This window comes from Coturnix japonica, chromosome 12 (assembly GCF_054131305.1).
Source record: "Coturnix japonica strain WE chromosome 12, WE-NBRP24, whole genome shotgun sequence".
NCBI classification, from domain to species: Eukaryota; Metazoa; Chordata; class Aves; order Galliformes; family Phasianidae; genus Coturnix; species Coturnix japonica.
In genome coordinates this window covers 13,507,355-13,533,141 of record NC_140674.1, presented here as the reverse complement: position 1 = coordinate 13,533,141, position 25,787 = coordinate 13,507,355, and the positions used below count along the sequence as shown (strand labels likewise).

General features: G+C 46.3%; 1 protein-coding gene and 1 long non-coding RNA gene across 10 annotated transcripts in view; one reads left to right on the top strand and one right to left on the bottom strand.

The window, feature by feature from the left end:
* Window positions 1-10,496: 10,496 nt before the first annotated feature.
* Window positions 10,497-25,787, top strand: part of IL1RAP (interleukin 1 receptor accessory protein) — a 39,772-nt gene continuing 24,481 nt past the window's right edge. For 4 of the 9 annotated variants that reach the window (XR_014933571.1, XM_015871863.3, XM_085513604.1 and 1 more), the window contains exons 1-2: window positions 10,497-10,570; window positions 24,241-24,311. Coding sequence is in view for 8 of the 9 variants with exons in the window: in XM_015871863.3 (XP_015727349.2) it covers window positions 24,242-24,311 (70 nt within the window). In the remaining variant the exon portion in view is untranslated. Of the gene's footprint in view, window positions 10,897-16,353; window positions 16,435-23,565; window positions 23,779-24,240; window positions 24,312-24,567; window positions 24,748-25,787 lie in introns of those variants that run through there. The other 5 variants (XM_085513606.1, XM_085513610.1, XM_085513607.1 and 2 more) reach the window with 4 other exon arrangements.
* On the bottom strand, window positions 11,633-16,181 carry LOC146758858 (uncharacterized). The gene is made up of 2 exons (XR_014933573.1): window positions 16,017-16,181; window positions 11,633-13,899 (listed from the first exon to the last, which is right to left on the bottom strand). It is a non-coding gene; the product is annotated as an uncharacterized LOC146758858 (long non-coding RNA).

Below are 25,787 nucleotides of genomic sequence, written 5' to 3'. Positions count from 1 at the left end.
TTTTGTTACTGAAACTCACAGCAGCTGATTTTATCCATAGTGCCACCAAAATTTATCTACCTCACGCCTGGAGAGTTGTTTCAGGAAGAGATGACAGATGCTGCTAGCAATAACAAAAGCACATGCCCTTTGGAAATACAACCGAAATGCAAAGAACTCAATGAGCTGGTTCCAGAAGCACCAGCACACCTGGCTGCAGGGAGAGAATAATTCAGAGCTGCTCCCTAGGGATCCATAGTGCTCTGTTCCCTGTGGGTGAGGAGCCCAGTGGGACTCCCCATCTATGTCACACTGCTTGCACATAGTGATGCTTTGGGTTCATTGCTAGCAATGCATCTGGCTTGGTGTAATGCCTGTCCTACAGACTTCATGGCACTGAGCTGCAGAACTCTGATGGGCCAAACATGGATTCACCAGGAGATCAGTTAACCACAGCATTTGTTGTAAACTCTTTCAGGAGGGACTGAACTTCACCCTGTGATGTGGTCAAGTTGTTGGCTGTGCCTTCCTGCTCATAAATATATGCTGAATATTTCAAACCAATCATCCTTAAACTATAGATTCTTCCCTTCAGGTCATTCCCTAGTGACAGCTTGTGCTTTACATTGAAAGAAACTGCCTCCTCATCCAAAAAATGAAATGCCTTCCAGAATGGCCTAATAAAACCAAGCTCTCTCCCCATCTGCCACCAGGCAGGAGCCATTTCAGCAGCCTGCAGGGGCCATACCATTGCTTTGTCACAACAGCATTCCGCTGCATGCACTTTCCCTGCATGTTTCTTTTGCTTGGGCATGTAATTAAATATGAGTTACTCTTGCTGTATAAGAAACAGTACTTGTGCTTGCCCTTATCTTGAAAAATAATGTTTAAGGTTAAGATCATGTTTAAACAACAAGCACTTTTCTTTTAATTAAGATTTATTTGGGCTCCCATCTGTAGACTAAGCTATGAAGTCCTAATGAACAGATAGCCTAATTATGGTCATTCCGTAATTGAAATAATGGTGTGCCTCAGAACAAGACTATTACATTGCCAGATAATGGGCTAATGAGCTCCAAAGGACTAACAAAACCTTGTTAAAGACCTGCAGTTCTTTTGAGGATGTGCCAGCTTGCAAACACCTCATTGTAGTATTCAGACATGTAACATGATATATATAGTGTGACATGTCCAAAGATTTATATCTAGGTGTTGGTAATGGCTGCTGCCCAAGTGCATGCCAAAAAGCACGGGAATCAATTATTAATAAGAGACAGAAGAAAATAAGCCAGAGGAGACTGCATAAAGTGATGTAGGAGACAGATTAAGTGTATAAGAGGGAAAGTCAGTGGGAGTCAACACCAGAAGAAATGATCAACATCTGCTATAATATTGGTCCCATCAGCTGAAACCTGCTCCTTCCACACTTTGACTGATGAAATATGCTTGACTCAGATATTTTTTCTTGTCTAAATGACCAGCCCTAATCATGAGCTCCACACATTGCTGCTGTCTCCATCGTTCAGCTGGCCAGGAAAGAACAGATAATTACAGAATGTTTGTTTAGTAATTGTCCGATTCTATTTTGGAATTTGCTTCTGCTGCTAACGAATGTGGCTCCATTATGTCATTTATCATGCGAACAGCCAGGTTGAGGAACATTTCAAATCAGGACCTATTTTGGTTTGCATGAGATACAACCCCACAGAACGACTGACAGCATGTGTGAGCAGAAAAACTCCATGCCTGCAAATGATAGGTGATACGATTTCACAGGATAAAAAGCTTAAGGAGGTCTCTTCTTTTTACCAGCAGAGAGAAGTGCTCACAGGGAAGGCAAAAGTTGCAGCCCCAGATTTATCTTCATGAGGAAATTCAGATTACGGTTCGATATATTGGCTTTCTGGGAGACTTTTCCATAGAAAACTGCCACATACTGCAAGGTAGAAAACTTATTTAAAGCTTGAAGTTGCTAAATAGACTCTAAATTTACATTAAGTACAGAGGAAAGATGTAATTATAACTCAGATATAGCAAGACCAGGAAGCAAGCTCAGAGAAGGCCCAGCCAGCCAGTAGATAACAGATACATCTGGGCAGGGACATGGAGTCACAGGTCTTCTCCAAACACCTCCCTCCTCATAAAGCCATGCTGACCTCAGATACATAAAATTCCCTGAATGTAGCAACAGGTAAATAGCATTTTCCTAATGTAATACGACCCAGCACCATGCCCTCATTTGTTAGAAAGGGATCTCACATATCTCCTCTGTGCTATGGACAGGAGTCTTGCTGAGTGAACCCAAAGGCAGCTGGGAGCACACAGCTGTGTGAGAACAAACTGAACATTTTCTCTAAGTGTATTTTTGACCTTAAAATAATTTGTTAACTGATTGCACAACTGACGGTCAAGAAACATACCTCAAGGGACTGGTCAAAGCAAAAATAGCCATTATAATAGGGTGTCTTCCCAGTAACAGTGCTACAGAAGTTGTTTGACAATACTTTGGATAATATCTTGAAGGCTGTAGGTGACTAATAATAGCAGGCTATTTTTTTTTCCCCCTAGAAATATGAAAGTTAAAAAAAAAATAAAAATAAAATGATGGTTTCAAGGGACCAAAACTATTTATAAACTGAAGAAGAATTCAGTGAAGAGTTTTGACTAAAAAGGAGTGGAAGGGAGAATTTTAATGTTCTGGAAATAGAAGAAAAATCTTGAAAAAAAAATAAAACCACCAGGAATTTAAAGTATTTTTAATGGTTTTTAAGAGTTTAGTAGCTCATATGAAAGAATGCCTTTGCTGCAGATGGGATGAAGATTATATGTTTGTTGGGATGGACAATGTTGCTTTGAAATGCCCTCTAACTTCTGCCTTCTGAGGATGGCTCCCGCTGTACTTGGTGCAGGTGAGGCTACACCTCAAGTGCTGTGTTTAGTTTTGGGGTCCTCGATACAAGAAAGACTTTGAGGCCTTGGAGTTTGTCCAGAGAGGGGCAATGGAGCTGTGAAGGGCATCCCCACAAGTCTTACGGGGAGCAGCTGAAAAACTGTGGTTTTTCAGTATGGAGATGGGGGGGCTCAGGAGAGACATTATGTCTCTTTACAACACTCTGAAAGGAGGTTGTGTTGAGGTGGAGGTTCACCTCTTCTCCCAAGTAACAGTGATAGGATGAGAGGGAATGGCCTCAAGTTGAACCAGGGGAGGTTCAGGTTGAATATTGTGAAAAATTTCTTCTCAGAAAGGATGTTGATGCAGTGGCACAGGCTGCCTGGGGGGGTGGTGGAGTCACTGTCACTGGAAGTGTTCAGGAATTGTGGAGATGTGGCACTGAGGAATGTGGTCAGTGGGCATGGAGGTGATGGCTGATGGTTAGATTAGGTGACCTTGGTTGTCTTCTCCAACCTCTGTGATTCATTGGCTCAATGAGTCTGTGAGGGGTAGAAGCCTTCTGATCACCCAGGACCTGTCATCCATCCCCTGCTCAAAGAAATAATGCAGGGCAGTTTAAGTGAGAAAATAATAGAGCATTGGGTATGATCTCAGGCTTTATTTTCTCTCCATTTCAGCCAATTACCCTCCTCCAAAGTTTATCAGTCATATTGTGAGGCCTAAGTATTATACCCATGAAATGGTTTAACTCTCAGTCTGCCGAGCACATCTTCGCATTGCTAGTTAATAACTTGGGAGCTCCAGGGCCAAGCATGCCTTGTGTCTCTATGTCTCCAAGCTGATGGCTTTGTGCCACCAAGCAAGCATCTCAAGGTTCCAGGATGCCTTGTGCCCCTGTGAAATTCAAGTTCATTCTTTTTCTGCTCCCCTCGCTTCCTCCTTGCAAATTTATGACTTGCTAACAAATGCGTTGCTCTTGATTCCCTCCTCTTCAGTGATCTTTAAGATCTCTCATTTCATACGGAAGAGGCAGGTGGGTGATCCGCTTCCAAAAAAGAAGAGTTCCCATAAGTGTGGCTTGTGTCTTCAGGCTGTCTATATTTCTCTCCAGTTTCCCTTGACTTAATTCAATCTTTTTCTGTCAAATTACATAGAGGTAATTAACTGCCCTAACCAAAACATCTTCCTCAAAGGTGCCCACATTCCTGTGAGATCTGTGGGTTGTTGTACCCACACAAGCAGGCAGCATCCTTTCATCATTCTGCATGCAAATTCAATATTTCCTCAGCTGATCTTTACAGCTTTTCTCTGAATGTCACCCACAATTAATGAAATATTCCCCATCCTACAAAAAATGTTGTCCAACCTTTTTATGTCCTAGGAGGTTAATAATATTTATTGCACCTTGATACATTTTGGCTCAGTCCCTCTTCCTGCTACAGGAAACAAAATAGTCTTCAGCACTGCTGATTTTCCTTTGAAGACAGAAGAGGAACCTCAGAACTAAAAGTTACCCTTTTGTGCATCCCTACATCCTGTCCTCTGCTTTCACAGAGCTCATGATGGCATTTATAATCCCACTGATTTCCATTTAAAAATCGATTGCTCTGTTAGGCCGTTTTGTGGCAGCTAACAGGACTCTGCTCCAGAATTATTCCTCCCTGGTGTTTCAGGAAGAAGGAATAATGGGGTGCGTTCAGCAGGAGCTGCTCTCACCCTCTCCTGAGATGCACCAGCACATCTCCCTGCTCCTGCACTGATGTTGGCTTGGAGCAGCTATACTGAGCTGCTCTAACACGTGGGAAATCAATAGCAGTTGGGGTGGGAGGAATTAAACACAACCCTGGTAATTGTGCAAGTGCAAATTTATTACTCCAGAGTCTTCTCTGATGTAAATCCAGAGAGGTCAATGGAGTTTAAGCAAAACTGGCCATTCTGCTTATTTTTATAATGATGGATTGTTGCTACTGAGAGAAAGGAAATTTCAGGTGCCTGGAATTACACTAATGAGGGAAATGAGCTGCAAGGATGCCAGGAATCATTCTTTGTACAGATGGGTGTTTTACCTGACCGTAGAGCTGGACGTTGCCAGCACTTCCCCAGCATGAACTGCTGCAGCTCCGTTATCACAGGAGTAGAGTCCTGCCTCTGGGTTACAATATACCAGCCTGCTATTGAGGAATTCCCAGTTTTGGGAAGCAGAGGTATCTTTGCACATCCATAGCCTTGCTAATCTGCAAGTGCCCCATCCAGATACTGTGTAGGGTTTTCTGCAGAGTTTGTTTGCCGTTGCTCGTATAACCCTTCTCAGAGATACACACAAGGGCTGTTTTCTTTAAGAAATCCTTTATTTATGCACAGATAAACTGCAAGTCTAAAGGTTAATGTTGCTTCATCACTGTAAAAGTGAAATCAAAGATTTAAAAGGCCATTCTGCAGAATGATGTTGCATTTCTAGGGGAAAAAATAAACTGTTATTGATTATAATAACATGCTTTTGGAATGTGCTAATGGATATTTTTTTTCATTCCCCACCTGATATTCTCTCTTTTATTTTTTTCCATAAGCACTGCAGTTCATTACGGGAAAGTTACTCAGAAAAGCTGGGTTTTATTCAGGAAAAATAAAAAAAGATTATTGAAAGAAGTAATAGAGCATCAAAACACCTATACAAGCATATGTGAAAACAGGGAGAGGTTTTGCAACTGAAGTGTGATGTCTGAAGGCTTTTCCTGCTTTCGTATATTCTTTGAAGTTGACTCAGGGAAAATGTTGTGTTACTTCAGTGCCTTTTCCCTCTGTGTTGGTCAAGAGCAGCACTGTCAGCGAGCCATCAGACAGAGGAGTGTGGTGTCTGGAAACAACTCCAGAGACCACTCTGTGTAGAAATACCCAGTGGTAGGGAACTGTCCAGACATCCAAGGCTGTACTCAGACTATCTGGCTTTATTAGTCTGTTGACAGCCTGCTGCTTCCTGCTGCTACCGGTGAGCAAGCAAGGTGAGCTGCAGCTAATTAATGGCAGGGCTAGGCTCTGTTTTCAAAGGCTGATTGAGACAGATGCTGCTCTTGCTCTATGAAACACTCACCAACCCCGCTGAAGGGTCCCTACAAACGCCACGGTCAGACAGTTGATACCAATTGGGGGTGTTTGAATGTGCTGTGTGGATGGATGTTCATGCATCCTAAACCCAAACTGGGTGTGCAGGCGTGGGTCAGATACCTGCCAAACGTTGAAACCTTTGGCAGGATGAGAAGATAATCTCCATTGCTGATTTGAAGTGTTTTAGTTTGTATGAAATACAGACTCACAGGAGTGGAAAATCTCTCTGGCCTTAGGCAGTATCAAAACATTTGTGACAGAGATTTGAATGGACTTAGGTGCAAGTCATGTAAGGTCAAGTTTCCTTTTGTGAACTGTTTGCGTTAGCAGTGCTCCCACCGTGGTAACGCAGAGGAAGAGATGCTAACGACATTTAGCACATGAGCATGGACAACAGCTATTTGCTACATCCCCAGGAATAAATGGAGATGAACTCACAATGAAGCTGCGCTTCCAACCCCTCCTTGCTCTGCAGGGCTGTGGCAGAGTCTCACGCAATGTGCTTCACTGGGGAGCAAGGCAACTTGAGATCTGGTTTGGACACGGTCAACATGGCAAATAACACATGGGACATGTTAGTGAAGGTGATCAGACTCTGAAACAATTGCAGCTCATAGTGCATTTCAGTAAAGGAGCAGAACTCACCTGTCAGAAAGCCACGTGTGCCTGCATGACCAGCACAAGCTCCTCACTGGAAAATGTTCCCAGCAGAATATATGCATCCCTTCCACACGTGTGTGGGTAACCTCGGCTTCCATGACAGAAGCAGATGGGCAGCCCATGTGCTGCTATGCTAGCAGTGTCTGTCATTCTCTGGTTCTTCTATGTCCTGTATCTCTGGTTATCAGGCATGCTCTTCTCAACGCCATTTTAAAATGTAGGTGTAAAACACAGAAGGCACGTTCATTTATAACTACACAGACTATAATTATATGTAGTCTAGGGCTTGTTTCCTGAACTGGGAAGGAGGAAAAATGGGTTAGGTGGGTGTGAGTAAAGTAGCAAGCAGGAACACGTCTTTTAGAGGTTATGAAACCGCCTTGGTCTCCCAGTATCAGAAATGCTGGCTATGAACAAACAAATCAGAAAGCTGTATGCAGACTGTGAGTTGGGGCAAACACAAGAGTACTGGGAGCTGACAGGAGAATAGTAACAAGTTTCTGGTCTAGCCCAGGAACTTATTGCTAGAAGCACACATGGGGGAGAAATAAGATGCCACTGCTGCAGTTTAGTTAGGGAAAGATAAATGTAATTTTAGGATTAACAGGTAAGAAATTTCAGTGAGAAATGGGGACTTCAGTGTCATTGTATAAAGGCATCAGTAAGACCTCCTCCCACTTAATTTTCTAACTGCTTGAGGTCATCCATATGCACTTCAAGATTAATTTTAACCAGAGCAGAATCAGAAAAGAGGTCCAAGGTCAATGGAGAGTCATTTAGGAAAGAAGATTGAAAAACCAATCCTGAGGAGCTTGGGGGAAAAGGAGCCAAGAATGGTATCTATAAAAATCCTGGAGTGAGGAGCTGTGAGTGGAACAGCTTCTGAAATGGGAGCCAGTACTGGTGCCAGAACACGAGGTAACAAACTGGTGATGGAAATGATGAGGAGGCTTCTGACCACCAGGGACATGGACAGGAGGAGAAACAGGCAGAAAACGCAACCTTAAGTTGGTGTGTGTTTTTAAGTTTCACAGAGGTACCACATACCATTGTGCCTGATATGACAGAGAAATGGGCTGCACGATCCAGACTCCTGTGTGCTTTTAGCTCTAAATTGACTAACAGGAATAGCAGAACAGCAGCAAACCATGGTCAGTGTTGGCCACTTGCCACTGAAGTTCCGTGGAATATTTTCCTTGCAATTGCAAAGCCAGCAGTTTCAATGTCTTGGCTCAACGCAGCACATTCCTCTGCTATCTAAGTCCCCTGCTGTGGTTTCACCTAGTAATGCTACTCTTTGCTCCCTGCCCCAAAATTGTAGCACAATGCTGCTTTATTTTTGTGCTCAGAAATGTTTTCTATTTACTGAATTGCTCTTGAAACTGTAGTATAATTCACTCTGGGGTGTAACTGTGTTGCATTTTAACCTGCACAGAAATAGCATGCACAAGCAGAGAGAAATGCTGGGAGAAAAACAGCAATACAAAAATAATCCTTATGACAGCACTGAGCCCAAGTGAGCAATATTACCCTCATTCTACAGCAGGGAATTGCTTATTTATTTATTATTTATTTATTTTCGAATCTATATGCAATAAGAGTCTGAAGCATTTCTTATGAAAACAATAAGCAGGTGTGATTTGGGGCTTTGCTATTAGGTTTAGCCTTAAAACAATATCTAAAAATTTGGCTTTGAACTCATGATCTGTTCAAGGGTATCTAATGTTGAATTCTGGCTTTCCATGAGCATCCAGGGAAACTGATGACATTGAGGTAAAAACCCCATTTGCACCAATGGAGCTGGGCTAAGATTTTGGAGTGAGGTGAATTTCTTAGGGTGCATATGCAAGTGGCTGCTAACCTGTGTTACTAGTATTGCAACAGTGCCTGGATCTTCCCAAATGAGAATAATTACATGTCCCATCCCAGATCTGTATCTATGGATGGAATACATTGCACAGAAGAAGGTAGCATTATTATTATTATTTAATTCTTCCAGCAATCACCAGAGCAGCTGAGTTACTCCCACAGCTGCGTTAAAAATCATGACTAAAATATGCGATCCTTTTGTTATTTCATCTTCTGGGAGAAAAGTGGACTGTCTTGTTTCAACAAAAGATTTTAGGTGTGTATTTCTCTGGAAGAATGCTGGCAAATGCAGCTCACAAAATGTGCCTGGCTATTCCAGTTTTGTCTAAATTCGGTAACGTGGCTGAGTGTATGGATACCTAAAGTAGCTGCAGAGAGGACAGCTTGGATCCTGGCATGGAGAAAAGCATGGGCTGATCTGCTAAAAGTAGGGTACAGTCTGCACAGAGCTCTGTCTTGTAATCTTGGGGTGGCTTTGGGTGAGAGATGACTGGGACAGTCAACATTCTGTACAATCTTGCTGTGCCAGAGCCCTGGAAAGCAAAGAGTAGAAACATGCAGGAGGAAGTAACACTCCTGCCTCACACTGCAGGTCCTTCACACACAGCCATTGATCTTCAGGGTGTGGAAAATTAAGGTGATGATTGGGTGGGCTGAGGACAGTTCCCCCTTTGACAGAGGCAGTGTGCATGCAGCGATCCCCCTTTAGCATCAAAGGGCACACAGAGATGTCTGTGCCAGACTGCAAGATGTGGCCAAACCCTGCACCCCTGCACAGGATGCTGCAGGGAAGCTTCTGCAGGTAGAATGAAATGTGGACTTTTGGATATTCTGAAGCCATGTCCTGGGGATAATGATGGAAGTACTGAACTCAGTCCAACCTGGAAACAACAGTATAGTGAAGAGTGCTAAAGGTGCTGCAGCTTTTTGAAAGGATAGAAGTTTCCCCAGCACCAAAGACTTTGTGTCCAGACATACTGCTCTGCTGTCAGGCTGCCAAGAAGTGACAGAAGCACGAAGACAGCCAGGTCACCCTCTGGCAGGATGGGAGAGTGTCCTGGCCAGTCAGAGGCAAAGGAGAGCTCTCCTCCCTGCCCTATAAGGGCACTTCTGCACTACCACTGAAAGACATGACAATGAGGGCACACTGGAATACCTTTTGGAACAGAAGGCTGATGCTGCTTTAGTGGTTAATGACAGGAATTCTCTACCCTGAAGACACCTTGTGAGAAATATTTGGTTCCACGTTTTCAAGGCCAAACACCTGGCCCAGCATTCCCATCCGCTCTGCTCTGTGATATGCAGCCTCACCTTGAGCACTGGGTGCAGCGTTGAGCACTGTGGTGTGAGGAGGACATAAAACCTATTAGAAAGCACCCAAAGGAAGGCTATGATGTTGGGGAGGGGTCTGGAGGGAAAGGTGTGTGAGGAGTCTTTGAGGTTCCTTGGTTTGTCTGGCCCAGTGAAGCACAGACTGAGGGGTGACATCATGGCAGCCTGCAGCTCCTCATAGGGAGCCCTGCTGGTTGGTGACAGGGAGAGATACAGGGCTGGAGGTAATGGCATGGAGCTGAGTGAGGTGAGGGTCAGGGTTGAGCATGGTGGACACAGCCCCGAGCTGCCAAAGTTCATTTGGACAATACTTTCAGATCCAGGGCTTGGATTTTGGACAGAGCTGCACGGAGCCCGCGGTTGGACTCAGTGGTCTACGCGAGTCCCTTACAGCTCGGGATGTCCTGTGATTCTGTGATTACCACTGGCTACGATGTCCAGCAGAACGCTCCATGCGCCAACACGGGGACGCACATCACCCCACGCAGCCCCTTGTCCCCACCGTGCACGGCCCGCAGCTTCCGCGCTGCCTCCCGCTGCAAAGAGCTGCGAGCAGCTCGGGCCAGGAGAGGGAGCCATGCCCCACGAGTGGCCGCGTCCCCCGCCTCCTCCTCCTCCCGGCAGCGGGACCCCGCGAGCGGCGAGAGGGACGGGCCGGGGCGGGGACGTGCGGCCGGGGGCCGCGGAGGAGGACGAAGGAGAGAGCGTGGCTGTGCGAGCCCTCCGTGTGCCCAGGTGAGACGCGGTGCTCGCGTGGGGGGAACGCGTAGGAGGAACAGCGGGAGGGGAAGGGTGGTTCGGCCCGGCCCAGCCCGGCTGTGAACTTGCCCCACTCGAAGGGAAAGTTTAGGAAGGGAGGAAGCGGCTGCCGCTGTACGGCGTTGGGCATGAGGTCGTGCTCGTTGTTCTCTGTCCGCTGCCAGCCCGGCAGGGAAATAACAAAATACGAAAATAAGAAAGGATGAAAGAGAGAGAGAAAATAAAAGCGGAAATATTCAGCTGCGGTAGGGAAGGCGCCTGGGAACCCGAGGTGACGCTTCGCTGTGAGCCGTCCCCGCTCGGTGAGAGCTGCGGGAGGGGAAGGGGGTCCTGGTGCGCGCTGCCCTCTCCGGGACCCCGCACTGCCCACGGCTGAGAGCGGCCGGAGCTGAGGCTGCGGGAGCGCCGCGTTGCCCCGGAGGCTGCTGCTGCTGCTACGGCTGCTGCCCGGAGCACGGAGCGGTGCAGAAGCGGCCGCCTTCGTGACTTTTGGGCATTCCGAGCGCTACACGCGCTGATGGGTGCAACTTTAATTTTCCTCTGCATTTCAAATGGGTGAGCCAGATGCTAGAATGCTGGGGGGGAGAGGAAAGGGCACAGATTGAAGCCGTAGCGGGGGAAATAAAGTGGAAGAGACGCGTCCAGGAGAGCGGTGTAAGAGTGCCCGGCAGCACGTGTGCTTGCGGTCAGCTGTGCCCTGAGCGAGGCATTTCGTGAGGCCGTGGAACGGGTCAGAAAGGATCCATAAGGGCTCCAGCTCTGTGCTGTGTCGGTGCCACGTCCCCGGGTACACGGCTGGGCTCATTGCTTGGGCTGTGTGCGGTGCTCAGCGCCACAAGATCCTGAGCACGGGGCCTTGTGCTGAAAACCAGATAATAAATGCGCGCTCACAGGCATCATTCTGTCTCATCCTCTGCTTTGTGAATAGCTGGTTATAAAGCACAGACCAAAAACACACAAAAAAGCCCTGCTTGCTTTTGTGGATCTTCTTTTCTTATTAAGTGCATTTAGTTTTGTTGTCATAGGAAAGGCTGCTTATTTCTGGCTTTGGGAGATTGCAGCAACCTCCTATTATTGTTTATTTATTTATTTTTAATATTTGTTATATCATTTAAAAATACTTGTGTTTTTTTTTTTTGTTTTTTTTTGGTTTTTTTTTGTTCCTGGCAGTCCATCTTTTAACCGTGTCCTCTCTTGCATAAGCAGAACTGTCACTGAACTTACAATTCCATACACAGAGATCAGAGTATTATTTATTAACCGTGCTGTGGAGAGTCCATATTTCACAGTGTCGAGGGCCATTTATAACGGGTTGCTTTTGTCAGCTCCAGAAGATTTACGTGCTGAATTGTGTTCCGTGCAGGAGATGCTTCTCCTGTTTGCACTGGGAGAGCATCTCTGCAGCCCAAAGACTTTGGTGCTGGGATGCACCCTAATTTCTGCTCCCATTGTCTGGTGAGCAGGGAAGGGGAGTTCAGGGGTAAGATGGAGACCCAGATGTTCTGCTCACCTGGAAGCAGATGTGGAGTTATTCCTGCAGCTCATTCTCCATAAGAGCCTTCACTCTGTTTCTGAAAGGTGATAGATGCAGGATAATGATGGGTTTGGAGAATGGGGCCATAAGGATGTGGGATGATGGTAGCATTAAGTGTGAAGTCAGGAGCTGTTGCATGGAGGTAGAGCAGGTTATATTGCTGACCCAGTGCCACTGTGCAAGCAGGTGTCCATGCATGCAGCACTGTGAATTTCTTTCAGCATTACTGGATGTAGCTTGTACTCCAAGTGTTTGCATCTTGTTTGGGAAGAACAGTGCTTACTCAGGTCTGTCCATGCCTAATCTCTGCAAGAATCTCTGCAGGAAAGCTTGTGTCTGAACACCTCTTGGCTCTCTCCTTGCAGATCTCAGTGCAGATGCCCTGCGAGTGAGCACTGTCCATTGTGCAGTGGGGATGAGCCCTGAGCAGGGTTGGGCTGGAGCAGTGTCCTGGGTCAGGTCACCCTGCCCTGAAGTGCTTGAGGGGAAAGTGTAGTTGAGAGAGGCTTAGGAGGTGGATGGAGCCTGGCAACGTGGAGGGATGGAGGATGCCTCCATCGTGCTTTAATGTGCTCTGAAATCTTTGTGTAGGAAGGAGGAGCAGAGGGAGCTTTTCCCAGCCCTGTGCCTTCAGAATCAGCATGTGCCAGATGCCAGCAACAGGGATGAAGCATTTTGCTCCTTCAGAACAAGAGACAAAACCATGTTCTTTTATTCCTTCCTCTTGCTTATTTTGTTTGGATTTTATGTTGGCTATTTTGGCAGGCACTTGTCTCATATGTCTTCTCCCATCTGTCTTGGGTTCCCCACTGTTATTGAATGTCCTCCCTGTACAGCAGGACTTGCTAAAACTTGAGATGGAGATGGCTGCTGCAGCTGGCAGTGTGGCTGAGGGGTGCCGAGCTTGGCTTTCCTGCATCAGCAAGGTAGGCAGAAGATTGTAACCAGCATGTGAGTACATTCAGACTGCTCACAGCATCCTTGCTGTCTGTCCGGTCTTTTTTTTCATCATACAGCAACAAGGAATGCTTTGGGAATAAAAATAGAGGTATGGAAAAGCCGATATAAGCTGAAGTCTGTGAGCAGTGCTGTGGTATCTGGGAACTGAGACACTTTCTGTAGCAGAGCTCGCAGTTCAGACATTGCTCTCTTCCTTCCTCACACCACAGGCTCTGGATGGTCAGAGTACCCAGGAGCAGCACTCTGTGCTCAGTGGGTGAGGTCTGGTGCTCCTCCAGCTTCAAGACAGGAGCGAAGCAGAGCTTAGAGCTGTTTTCTATGCTTAAGCTGATCTTGCTCAAGCCCTGTGTGCGGGGGGGTTTCCTTCTTTCTGCAGTTTGTGATGCTGTGTTCTGCTCTGCCGTCAGCAGAACGGATGGTAGAGATTGGGTCACTGCAAAGCTTCAACAGAACTACTTCTTGTTTGCGAGGTATTTTAGGATTTCTCCTCCCCCCTCTCTGATGCATTCACAAAGCAGAAGGCTCATCTCACGTTTCTCAGCCGTCTTTTTGGGATCTGTATTTACGGGCATACGTATTTCATAGAATCACAGAAACATAATATCCCGAGTTGGAAGGGACCCATAAGGATCACTGAGGAGACCAACTCATTGTAGGGTTCCTTAAAAATAGTTGCTGGTAAAACAAGGTTTCTACTATGAGCAAAGAATCACATCTGTAGTCAGCCCCTTGCTAATTCAGCAGCTCTCGGTTTCATCAAATAGGGGCTATCTCCCCAGGAATTCCTCTTGACAAAGGGTTTCCCTGGAGCCTGCAAGATTATCCAATTACAGTTTTAAGAAAATTGCAGCATGGATAGCTGGCTAAAGATAGAAGTCTGAGAGAGTGAGAGAAAGGGAAGGGATGTGTGAGAGAGCCCGAGCTTCACTTTCTTCTCATACCAGTTAAGTGGGAAAAATTATATCTGTCCTTAATGTCTGATGTGGAAATGTGTATGAAGTTAAGGTGTGCAGCTGAATTCCTCCATGTGGAATAAATGGCACTCATTGACATTCGTCAGCACTTGCTGAATGTGTATGGAGACCAACAAGTGGAAGTTGGACTCTGTGGGCAGCATTTTCCTAGCAACAATGCTGACATAGCAGCTGGGACGCAGTGGGTCACCTCCACTGGAGCAGGCTTTTACTATTGCAGCATGGAGGCTCTTCTTCATGGCTATCAAAAATGCACTACTAGTGATGGTAACTGTGTTGCAAACCAGTGTTTTGTAGCTGAGCATGTGCTCTATCCAACAGCTTCTTTGTAGCTGCTGTAGTTTCCACTGAAATGAATGGGAGGCATAACTTACAGGGCAACTTTTGTGCGTCTCAGACTCCTCATTTATATGAAAAACAGCACAACCGAGCACTTGCACAAGCACTCCAGAAGTCTCTTCAGCTTGAGTAAGCAGAGGTGTTGGTAGAATCGGAAGAAGACTTAGAAAGTTTTAAAGCCAACTCTAACTAGGAAAGCTGTTGTGTGGTTTGCTTATTTTTCTTTGTTTTTTCTTCCTCCTGGTTTTGCTTAATCCCTTGCGTTACTGGCATACAAGTGTAATGGAAAACTTCGCATCTCTTAGGCCTGATCCTGTCTCCTCCTGTGATATTTTCGGGTGTTCAGAGGATGATTCTCATCTACTCAGCCACCGTTTGTGTAAGAGCTTGCAAAGCTGTGACCTAAATGTTTATCCTTAGAGCTGACAGGATGCTGTAGAGCCATTTAGCTATGTATTTATAACAATTATGTTGCTTGCTGAGAAAGACACGATGTTTTCTTCTTGAAAGAAGTTTTTACCTATATATACATATATATTTGCCTTTTTCTGCCTATTATTTGTGGTTGCAATTTGCCTTTCTTTCTCATTTTACCTTTTGTCCTACGTGTAAATAATGAGCTATTTACAGTTAATCTGAGCACAAGGGGATGAGACTTCTGGAGGGTGAAGAAGCTCCCATCTGTTTGATCTGCAGTAGCATTTTGGAGTTTGCCTTCCACTCGGAGAGAAGCCAGAACTTATTTCGCTCGATTTCAATTTTTTCCTTGCAATATTTAAACTGGATTTTTTAATCATTTAAAAACAAACAGAAATGGAAATAGCTTTTTCAGATGCTGCTTTGCCCTGTTCTTATCACAGCGTTGGATAAACCTGCACAGCTCTGTTGTATTGCTATGAAATGAGATGAAATCTCACTACCAAATTCTATAGCAAGAGGTGGGGCTTTATTCTGTAAAGGCATCTATTTTCCATGGTGGCACATTGCATTTCTGTTTATTCTGCCTGTGGGTCTCCTGGCCAAAGATGAGTTCTTCGAAGGGAACTGCTGCTTAACTACTTATTATTTAAGACAGATTCAAACTCAAGTTTTCTGTGGTGGGTACATGGTACATTTATTCCCATCAGCTCCGTTGGCTTCTGAGCTTGGGGAGTTAATCTGTACTTTGCACTCAAGTCATCTTTCATCTCAGCATCTCTAAGCTTTTTAGGGACATTAAGATGCACAACTATGGCGCGGGCAGAGGAGAGGCTGTTATAAATGTGGCTGGGGAAACGGAGGCATGGATTTCGGGAGCCTCTGCTAATGCGTTCAGTTCAGGGGACAGCCATTTGTATGCTGTCTGTGCCTGATTATCAGGGAGGCTCTGCAGTTTTTCACATACTTCAGCTGGTGATGGATGCCTCTGTAGGTTCTGTGTAGATTAACCAGAAACTCATATTGGTGTGCTAAACTAATAGACTGCTTAAAACACTTCAGCTGCGGGGACAAAGAGAAGCACAGCAAATGGCAGTGGCAGGAACCCCAAATTCTTGTTATATTTTTTTTTTCCCCTGCAGCAAGTTCTGTTACAGAAAGCAAACCTCACCAAAAACCAGAAGGAAAATAACCTTACCTCCATCCGAGCACAGTAACATCCAGGGCCCCACTGCACAAACCTATCAGTAACATGTTGATTCAAACTCTGGAAATCTGTACAAAATATTTACTCTGAAAGAGAGAGCTGTACAAACACACTCTAATACAAATAGTTGTATTGGTTGTGTTGAGAAATAGCAGTTTCTCCCCCTCCTCTGAACACAGCCACCTCCCAGTCCTTATTTACAAGGAGGATCCAGATAACGGGAGGAAGCGCCTCCCTGGCACATTGCTCCCATTGAGTGGCCCAGGTTGTGGATACCTTTGGGGTTGTTTTTCTCTTTGTAAGCTTTTTTCCCCCCCATACCTGCCAGGTGCACCCAGGCAGGTGGTGGGTGGAGTCGCTGTCTCTAGAGGTGTTCAGGGACTGTGGAGATGTGGCACTGAGGGACATGGTGAGTGTGGTGTGATGGCTTGGACTAAGTGATCTAAGTGGTCTTTCCCAACTTCAGTGATTCTATGACTGTCGTGTCAACAGGTGTCAAAGAGTGAGAAGAAAACCCATCCCAGATTTCCAAGGGCACTCACCTATCACTTCCTTACATAGATGAACCAACCCAGGACTGGGATCAGTGCAGCTCTGAGAATATTAGGGCACCAAGAATACGTTGGAAACTTCTCAGATTCTTGGCCCTTTGCAGCAGAGTTCTAACATGCAGTGGTATTTCCTCTTGTCACTGCTCCTTGTAGCCTTTACAAATGTCAGCAGTGCATATATTGCCTTTTGTTCGTCACACAGCTGGAGAAATGAATTCGCTGCCCCTCATGAGGTCAGTCACTCTCCACAGATAATTAATACTGATGACAGAGGCAGCTTCCTGCTGCCTGCAGCTTCCTTGCAGCCTCCCCACCGTGTGGGTGCTGTGGGTCACAGGACACACCTTGGAGAAGGCTCCTGGATGTAAAAATGCATGATGCTGTTGTTTGAAGGTTGAACAGAGAATTGTGTCCAAGGGAATTGGTACAGATAGAGCCCAAGTAAGACCCCTGCAGAGGAACAAGCTTGCATTTGTAGAAAGTGGAGTTAGAGGCCCAAGTAGCAAATGTGATACACGGGAGATGGGGAGGGTTGTCCCATTCTGCTTCTCTTTCTGCTCCTTTGTTTCTGTCTGTGCAAGGTTTGTCTCATAGCTTTGTATAACACAATAATGCAAGAATGCAGAAGCAAGCTGCTCTGCTCATTGCCAGGAGGACAAGTGGGTGGTGGGAAGGCGGAGGCCTGGAGGGGGCTGGAAGGGCTGTAAGTGGGGTGCTGCCAAGTTTCCAGTTCTTTTGCTGTTCATTTTTGTGTTGCTTTAAGGTCTTCTGCAGACTGATGTGTCAAGCACACTCCAGAACTGCCTGTATGAGCTGGGGAAGGAATTAAGTGTCTTCATCTTTTCTTCTTGTTTATGGATTTCCTCCCTCCCCTCCCCCCTCATAAGGCCAAATGTGATTAAATTAACAAGATTAATAGAAATGCCAGGTGTGGAAATGCTGTGTGGCCTCAATTTGTAAAAGAAAAGCTCAGCTGGCTTGCTTTTACCCTTGAACATCTTGCTCATCCCAAGATAACTGGGGTCGCTTGAGGAAATCCTTTCCCAGTGCTGCAGGTAGAGATCAGATCTTCATTTTCTGGCAGCAGCATGGGTAAGCCTGTCTGCAGAGTTGGAGGCTTAGTAAACTGCAAGGGGGTTATGCAGTGATTGCCCAATAAAAGGGCACTTGGGAAGGGAAGCCAAGCACTGTGATGCTGTGCTGTAGGGTGCTGGGGGTCTTTGTTTGCTGTGTGTGGTAATGAGATGCAAAGGAGTTTAGAGCACAGCAGCCATCCCAGATTAATGAGTGATATAGGGGAATGAGACAAAGTGAAAGCCAATATGTGTTTGGTAGTAAGTGCTTTTACTTAGGGAGAGAGCATTTTTTGATACTGAGTTTGATGCAGCAGGTGTTCAGCAGAGTGTGCAGTGCCTGTTGTGGAGGCACTTACTGTGCTTAGGACATGATCTACCTGGGAGAACTGCTTTGAGTCTAGGAGCCTTAGGCTGCTCCTATGGGAGGCAGTCAGTCCAAATGCTCAACCTGCCCAAGTCTGGGCTGTGCTCTGGGTTTTGGACTGGATGATCTTGGGATCCTTATAGTGTGCTCTTTTGCATGGTGTGGTTGTGCTGCTGTATCCATGCGGAAAGAGAGATAGCTTCTTAGGGAAGGCAGTGGAGCTGCCTACATCTAAAAGCCATTTAAAAAGTGAAAGGGAGGAATATATAAACTTGATGTTAATTCTCAAATGTCTCCGGATCCTATTTGAGAGCCCAGCAGGGCTCTTCCAGTGAGGGATGAACCTCACTCTGGATTCCTTGGGCTCCTTCAGGTCTGTAAGCCACATTGGTTGAAGTTTTCTGGTTTTATTTTATATGAAAACTTATTTGCTGATTTATTTTCTGCTGGGGCAGTCCAAGGGTATTTCACAGTGCTCTTCTTTCACTGTAACACCGCCATCCAAAATAGAAGCATTGTGTCTGGCTTCATGGAAGGTCTCAGCTCTCTTTGAAGCTCTGTTGGAAGCTTTTCATTCCCTGGCTTTTCAGACTTTAAAAAATAGAATATCTTGGCTGGATACCTTTTGCTTGAGCACAGAAGTGCTGTTGTAGGTTGGTGTTTGAACTGATCCGTGGCCTGCATGCGTGCATGCATTAGTAATGTGTACTGTTTGATTTCATAGCCGTGGCTTTGCTTGTCCATCTTCGGCCTCCTGCACGTATCTCTGGGTGACAGTCACAGCTGTTTGCCTTGTCCAGGTGTGCATGTATTTCAGAGAGGTGACGGGTTGTTGAGCTGGTTTATTTTAAATGTATGAAGTGTGGTGTGCTCTGCCTGCTAAAGAGCTGCCAGAGTCTGATCGGCAGCAGCCTGGGCTCCAGCAGAGCAGCATGCAGGATCTGCAGCGTTTCTGCTTTTCTAAGCCCTGAGGGGATGCTGTGAGGACTGAAAAGAGGCCTCACTGCCCTTCCTCAGGTGGACCTTTAAGCTTCTTCCACTCTACTTGTGTTGGTCACTTTTTTTTTTTCTTTTTTCTTTTTTCCATTTCTCTCATAAGGGAGGAAGAATAGCCACTTCCTCTGAATTGTACCTGTTGACTTTAACTCTCTTGAGCCAAAAGGACTCCAAGAGATGGCAGCTGTACGTCAATAAGAAATCACAGGTTCTCTGGTTGTTCTCCATCCCTATCTCCCTCTGTGACCCCTAGAGTAATGCACCTCTGTTTGCCATTTCATCCTTGGTCAAGTGTGTTTATCATCAGTAAAAGCAGAAGGAAGAGGTGTTTCCTGAGGCTGCATCTTCCTTCAAAGGTTATCTTAAAGCAAGGTGAAATTCTGAGAGGATTATGTCTCCTCAAACTGAAGGGCTTTAGTATGAAATGCAGGAGAAACCAAAACCTGTCCTTCCCCTTGGATGCCTCCTACTTAGCATTGGGCAGGAAGTTCCAGCTTAGAACTGCAGAATCCTTAAGGTCGGAAAAGATGTTTAAGACCATCCAGTCCAATTGCCAACCCATCCCCACTACACCCACTGGCCGTGTCCCTTAGTGCCATATCTCCACAGTTCTTGAACACCTCCAGGCATGGTGACCTCACCATCTCCCTGGGCAGCCTGTGCCAATGCCTGACCACTCTATCTGGGAAGAAATTTTTCCCAATATCTCTAATAATTTACTATTGGGTTGGCTGCCCTGCATTGCAGCCCCATGACATCACTGGGAGAAGTCACGTGAGGCTCCTGGGGATAACAGCACAGCATGGCTTATGTGGATGTGGCTGTATGAATCCCAGGTGGGATGTGGGCAGTGGGTGTCTGACAGCCCTGCTGGTCATCATCTTGATGTAGTGTCCCCAGCTGAAGCTGGGAGCTGGCTGGGGTTCAGTGCCGTGTTGTGTTCTTGGGAGGGATTTCCCCAAGGACTGGCAGAACCACATCAGGAGAAGCTTTGCTCTGGGAGGAACAGGAATGTAGATGAACTGATGTTTCTCGGTACCCCAGTAGCCACAGGAGGAGCAGTAAGGGCAGCAGGAGCTGTGTGAGTCGCAGCTAAGTGGCACCAAGATTTATGCTACAGTAATTCCCCCTATTATTTGACTCAGTCCTTCACAGACTGAAAAGCAAGAGTGTTTCCTGGAAGGCTGAAGGGCCTTTTCCCACTTAGTGGTTGTTTCTTTTTTTTTTTTCTCATTGCTTTTCTCTGACTGCCCTTTGTCTGCCTTTGGGATTCTTTAAATATGCTTTGACTATGCATTATCTTCCTCATAAGAAAACTCAGCAAGTGTGTCAAGCCGCCTTTTCCAGCACAGTATGGGGATGCAGGGACCAAGAGCACATGGTGCCATGGAGCAGAGGAGCAGTTCCTCTCCTTCATGCTGCCCAGTTTTGCAGCACTCAACCTGCCTGCTAGCAGAGCAAGAAGAGCTCTTGTTGTACATGCTTTGAAGCCCGGGTAGCATCTGACCAGAATCTTTCCTATCCCAGGCATATGTAGTTTAGAAGCAAAGCATCTCCAAAGTCAGTGTCTTCCTGTGTCAGCGTTTGTTTTCTTAGAGCCAGCCCAGTGCTCTCAAATCCCTCTGACTTAGAGGGGCTAAACAAAAAATTTCCTACGGGAAATAATATATAACCCCATTCAAATAGCCAGAGCAGGCTTTATGTTTTCCTCTTCCTGCAACTGCTTTATTTTAAATGCCCTTTCAGCCAGAGCACTTAGTGACGATGTTTTGAAGGGCGCCTTTGTTCTGCATACAGAAATGTGACTCTGGTGAGCAGCGGAAAACCTGTCAGAGCTCTCCAGGTGCCCGTGGTTTGAAGGGACAAAGGCAGTTTCTTGTAAATTGTGACATTGTTCTGTAGGATTAGTACGGTTGTCTCTGAGAATAGGTGTACACTGGCTGCTTTGAGAGCAGCTCCATTCGTTGTTTGATACTGATCTTGGTTTTTTTTGCTATTGCTTGGAAAGCTCTGAGCTTTTGCTGAGTCCATGCTGCTAAGGGTAATAGGAAGGGTATTTGAATGAAAGATGTCTTGTATGGAAATAGCCATGTTTTGTGTGTCATCAGGCCCATTCCTAGCCAGTATCAAATGCAAACCTTAAACCTTTCCACTACCTCAGCCTCTGGGAACAGGAGACCCCACCATGTCTGTGTACCCCTCACTTCTTTCTTTATTCCCTGGTAAATACAAGGTGAAAGTTGGATGAAGAAAGTGCTCAGAGACAAAAAGAAAACAAACTCCAATTTGAAACAAAATGAAAACATCAAGTAAGTTCCTTAAGAGCTCTATTAATGGCAGCGATGACTTGTTTTCCCCAACTGCTCTATGAATTATTATTAAAATGTTAATTTATGGAGGCATTAAGAACACTTCAGAGTGTATTGGTCTCCTGAGAAGCTCCTGGATCACTGGCAATGTATCTGAGCTCTCCAGCCTTCTCCTGGCAGCTCTGATTACCTGCTGTCTGCCTGTGTGTGATCTCTGAGCTGTATGCTCCTCTGCTCACTGATTTATTCCTGGCTGTGTTTGGCATTTGCTTTGTGTGCGGTTTCTCTGCCTGCTATAGGAGTAAGGTCTGTGGCCTCGATAGGCGGATGTGGCTGGGGGAGCCCTTCCTATGCATGTTGGGCTTTGCTCTCCCCAACCTCTGACTCCTCCAATTGCAGCCAGAGATGAGGATGTTGCAACCAGTTAACTGGGCAGTGATTGTGTCATGTACTGGTAGAAGTGCAACATGCTCTCTGGTGTCATGAAACAAAGAAGCAGGTTGCTGGAAAAGGCAGAGAAAACTCTTCTGTTCCCGTAAGAGCATGTGAGTTACTGTGCTGTGACATCGTGTTCTTCCAGCGTTACAAAACCTACCAATGTCTGCAATGGAATGGATGCAGTGTTCTTTTTCCTGGTGTCATTGGCAGAGTCATATCCTCCTGGAGAAATGTGACCACAGGACTGTCCTGGGAACACATTTCTAGGGCAAATCACAGATTTTTGGACTATCTATATTGCAGCAGCATCAGTGCTGGTGGCACTGAGGGATCTCAGCCCCTTTTATTGCCCTTCCTACCCTTGGGAGCTGTCAGAGCAGCCAAGGAGTCCCTTCCAGTAATAGTGTATTGACTGTGATCTGATAAGCTCTGCCCCTCTCATCACTGAGACGATCTGCTCTGGAGAGGCTGGAATGAACATAAAGTAAATCCTGTTGTTTATAGCAAGATAGACAAGAACCTAAAAATTGCCCCCACAGTGTGGGGATTTTAGGTATCTTGTCTATGGGAATGGAGTCCCAGTAGCTCTGAGACCGCTGAAAGGAGCGTACTCTTTGGAGCAGTTAATGGAGGTAAATATTAGCTCACCGCAGAGCTCGGGTATCACTGAGTGAAATGGAGTTTATTTTGGCCTCAGGCCACATGAATGGCCTTGCAGTAAATGAGAGGAACTCCAAAGTCAGGGCTGAGTTCAGACACATTTGTGCAAAATTCAAGAGGGAAAAAGTGGAAAATAGGGGTGAGTTAGGACACACTGTTCATTAATCTAATGGCAAATGGAGAGTGAACCATGAGAAATCTGTTAAGGAAATGATTTCCCCTCCTCTCCCAGTCTCTACTCCCTCTGTTCCAGCATCTCAATTCCCAGTTTTTGCTGAAATCCCATCACAGGTGCAGCACACTGGTTCTTTCTCCCCAGTCTGATGACAGAATGATGTTTTGTCTTTTCTAGAGTCTTCCAAAAGGTGGATGATCTTCATCTTAGTTCCTCCCTATGGATACTTCCTATGTCTTGGTGGTTATAGGTGGCAGCAGTGAAGGCCACTTGAGTTTGGGTGAAGGAGGAGGATGACCAGCTCCTGGCCACCTCCATCCCTGCTGCATACAGGGTTCCAGGGCAGCCTGCTGTGTGCGGAAGAGCAGACTTGCTCCAGATTCCCTTTGTCTCCCAGAGATGAGCCTGACCCAGGGAAAGCATTGTACAAATGCTTTTCTAATTCATTGGAAAGAAAAGATTAAATAACTGCTGCTGGGCTTTGAGTGGCTTACGAGCCCTATTCTTGCTAGTGCAGGCAATCTGTGCGATCTTAGCTGATCTCTGCCTTTGCTTGAGGTCTTTGTCCATAATGTGAGGGACATGTTTAAGGGTGGCTTACCTCCACACCTTGCAGTAGGTTCCCTGTCACCCCAGGAGCATGCTCCTGTAAGTGGCACTGTGTTCATTACTACTCTTCCCGGATGAGCTTGGCTGTTTCAGGTTCATCCTTTTAACCATGTATTCTCCCTTTGTAATCCAATGGTACCTTTGCTTCAGTAATGAGAGCATCTAGTACGTCAGCTTTCATGAGTAGCAGCTTAAGTTGCATCCTGGAAAACCTAGAAACACGGGGAAGCTTTAATTCTAATGAGTGAGCATTTCCAAGAGCTGAATGCCAAATTCCAGAGCATGTGGCAAGTGGGATTGGCAGCATACACTTATCTCAAATTACAGGGAACTGTACTCTCTGCAGCAGGAGCTGGGAAGCTGGGGATTTTCTGCTTGTGGATGGGTGCTGCGCTACAAGCATAAATGTTGGTTCAGGTCACTGCCAAAGTGTGTGTTGAGCCTGAGACTCATTGCTTGTACGCTGGAAGCATTGGATGAGGCATGATATGCAGCCTTATTGTGGGGGCTCCCTGCAGTTCTGGGGCTGTGAGCTGGCTGCTCCCTGGGCAGCAGCGTATGGACCCTGCAGGCTGGTACGGTGTAGGCGTTGGTTGCACAGAGCTGTGTTTGGTGCAAATGTGCTTCAGCACTTCCTGCACTTTTTTTCTGAACAGTGAGCATGTGCACTGGCAGAATGAGGTCTCGACATAGGACCTCTGTTTTTGGAGTCAAAGCTTAGGATTTGTACCCTGCTGTATGTGACAGGCAAAAGCAAGCTTACTGCTCGTGCTCTGTTCCAGTGACTTGAGTCAGTGAGCTCAGAGTCCTCTTCTGAGCTGTCGCCTCCTGGGCTGCCTGCAGGCAGGACAACATTGCTGTGAATTTCTTAATGAAATACAGAAAAACAAACAAAAAGAAGTACAAGAACTAAAGGATCTATGAGTGGGCGGAAGAATAAACACACATGCTCAGATTTTTTTATCTATTTTTTTTTTTTAGATGCCTGCAGAGTTGAAATGTTGTGAAATAACCAGAGCCCTTGGTGTGTTTTGCAGGATGAAGATGGTCGGTGCTGTGCTGCTGGTGACTCTGTGTCTGTGCGCAGTGCCCCTGGGCAGTGGCTCCGGTAAGTGCTCGTTTACAGGGGTGAAGGTGGTGTAGAAACCTGGCTGCAGCTCTTTGGAGCTGCTGTGTGGCTCCTGGGTGAAATGGTTGTGTGTAGAGTGCTCTGGCAAAGTGCATATATGCAGGGGTTGTGTAACACTCGCACACAGTGGCTGTGAGTGCAGCGTGAATGGGTACGTAAGCAAACAGTGGCCAGCTCAGCCTCTGAGTAACAGTGCTTTGCAAATCTGAGCGCTCTGCTTGGTCAGCGTTGTCATTCCCAGTCTGGAAGGGACAAAACGAGGCATGTGGCAACACCTTGTCACCAAGATACTGGCAGGACATGGGTTCAAACCCAAAATTCACTGTTCCTTCGTGGCTCTGGGGGGGGCTGAAGTTCTGGCTCTCAGCTTCTGACTCATGCCTCAGCAACGTGAGGGGAGAGGGGAACTTCTTGGGTAAGAGGAGCTCTTGCAGCCGTCTCACTGAGTCACTTTCCTGACAGGAAATATGCTGTCATGCTCGCGGCTCCCCTGGCACGCAATCAGCTGGGCGCTGGTAAAGAGGCAGATTGTGTGTGCTTCAGCTCCGGGCTTCCTCCTCGGGGGAGGAAGGAGACAGCATGATCTGCAGAAGGCAAGGGGGAGGGAGGGGAGAAGGTACAAGTCATGGCTTTGAGTGAACATGGTTCAGAAAGAGCCTTAGTGTTTTAGCAGGCCCCCTGGGAGCACTTGCTCCACTGCAGCACTGGCAAAGGAGCAGTTAAAACACATTGAGTTGATAAAAAGTTATTGAATGATTATAATCTTGTACCATCCTGAATGACTGGGGATGATTTCACACTGTGGTGCAGAGACTGAAGGTTTTTTCTCTGGCTTGCCTTAGGACTACTAGCCTAGGTCAGCTACAATCATCAGTAGGATTAGAGCCCTTGTAAAGGGTTTCAAGGACATAAGTGTCAAAGGGTGATGCATGGAACTTGTCCAGTTAAAGCACATTCCTTCTGCAAGTCCACTGCAGTGTGCATGTTTAATTTTCTGGAGGTCTGTGCATGGTGCAGGGTTTCCTTTTTCTTTGAGCATGCCATAAACCACGTTGGGCTGTCAAAACGTGCGCTACCACTGCATTTGCAGGGCTGTTTGTGTTTGGATCGAGGGCAGCCCTCTGTTATGTTGTGTGGTTTGAGGCTGAAGTCCATTTCACCCTTGCAAAGCCACAAATAGTCTGTGGGAGGCTGGATGTACTCTGATAATGGTACAGCATTTGAGCTGTCTATTCTTGGGGCTAGAGTAGTAGAATTGCAAGAGGGAACATGAGCTGATCTCTGAGCACCGCATAGCTGCAGGTGGGGCACTCATAACATGGCACTGCCTCCTGGGGTATTTAAGGCTCATTCTGGTGAAGCTTTTCAGGTACTGTGGTGCCCATCTTCAGGGTGCTGTAGTGGATAGGAGCTGTCTCAGTGTGTGTGTGGGTGTGAACTATGCCTGGCACTTCT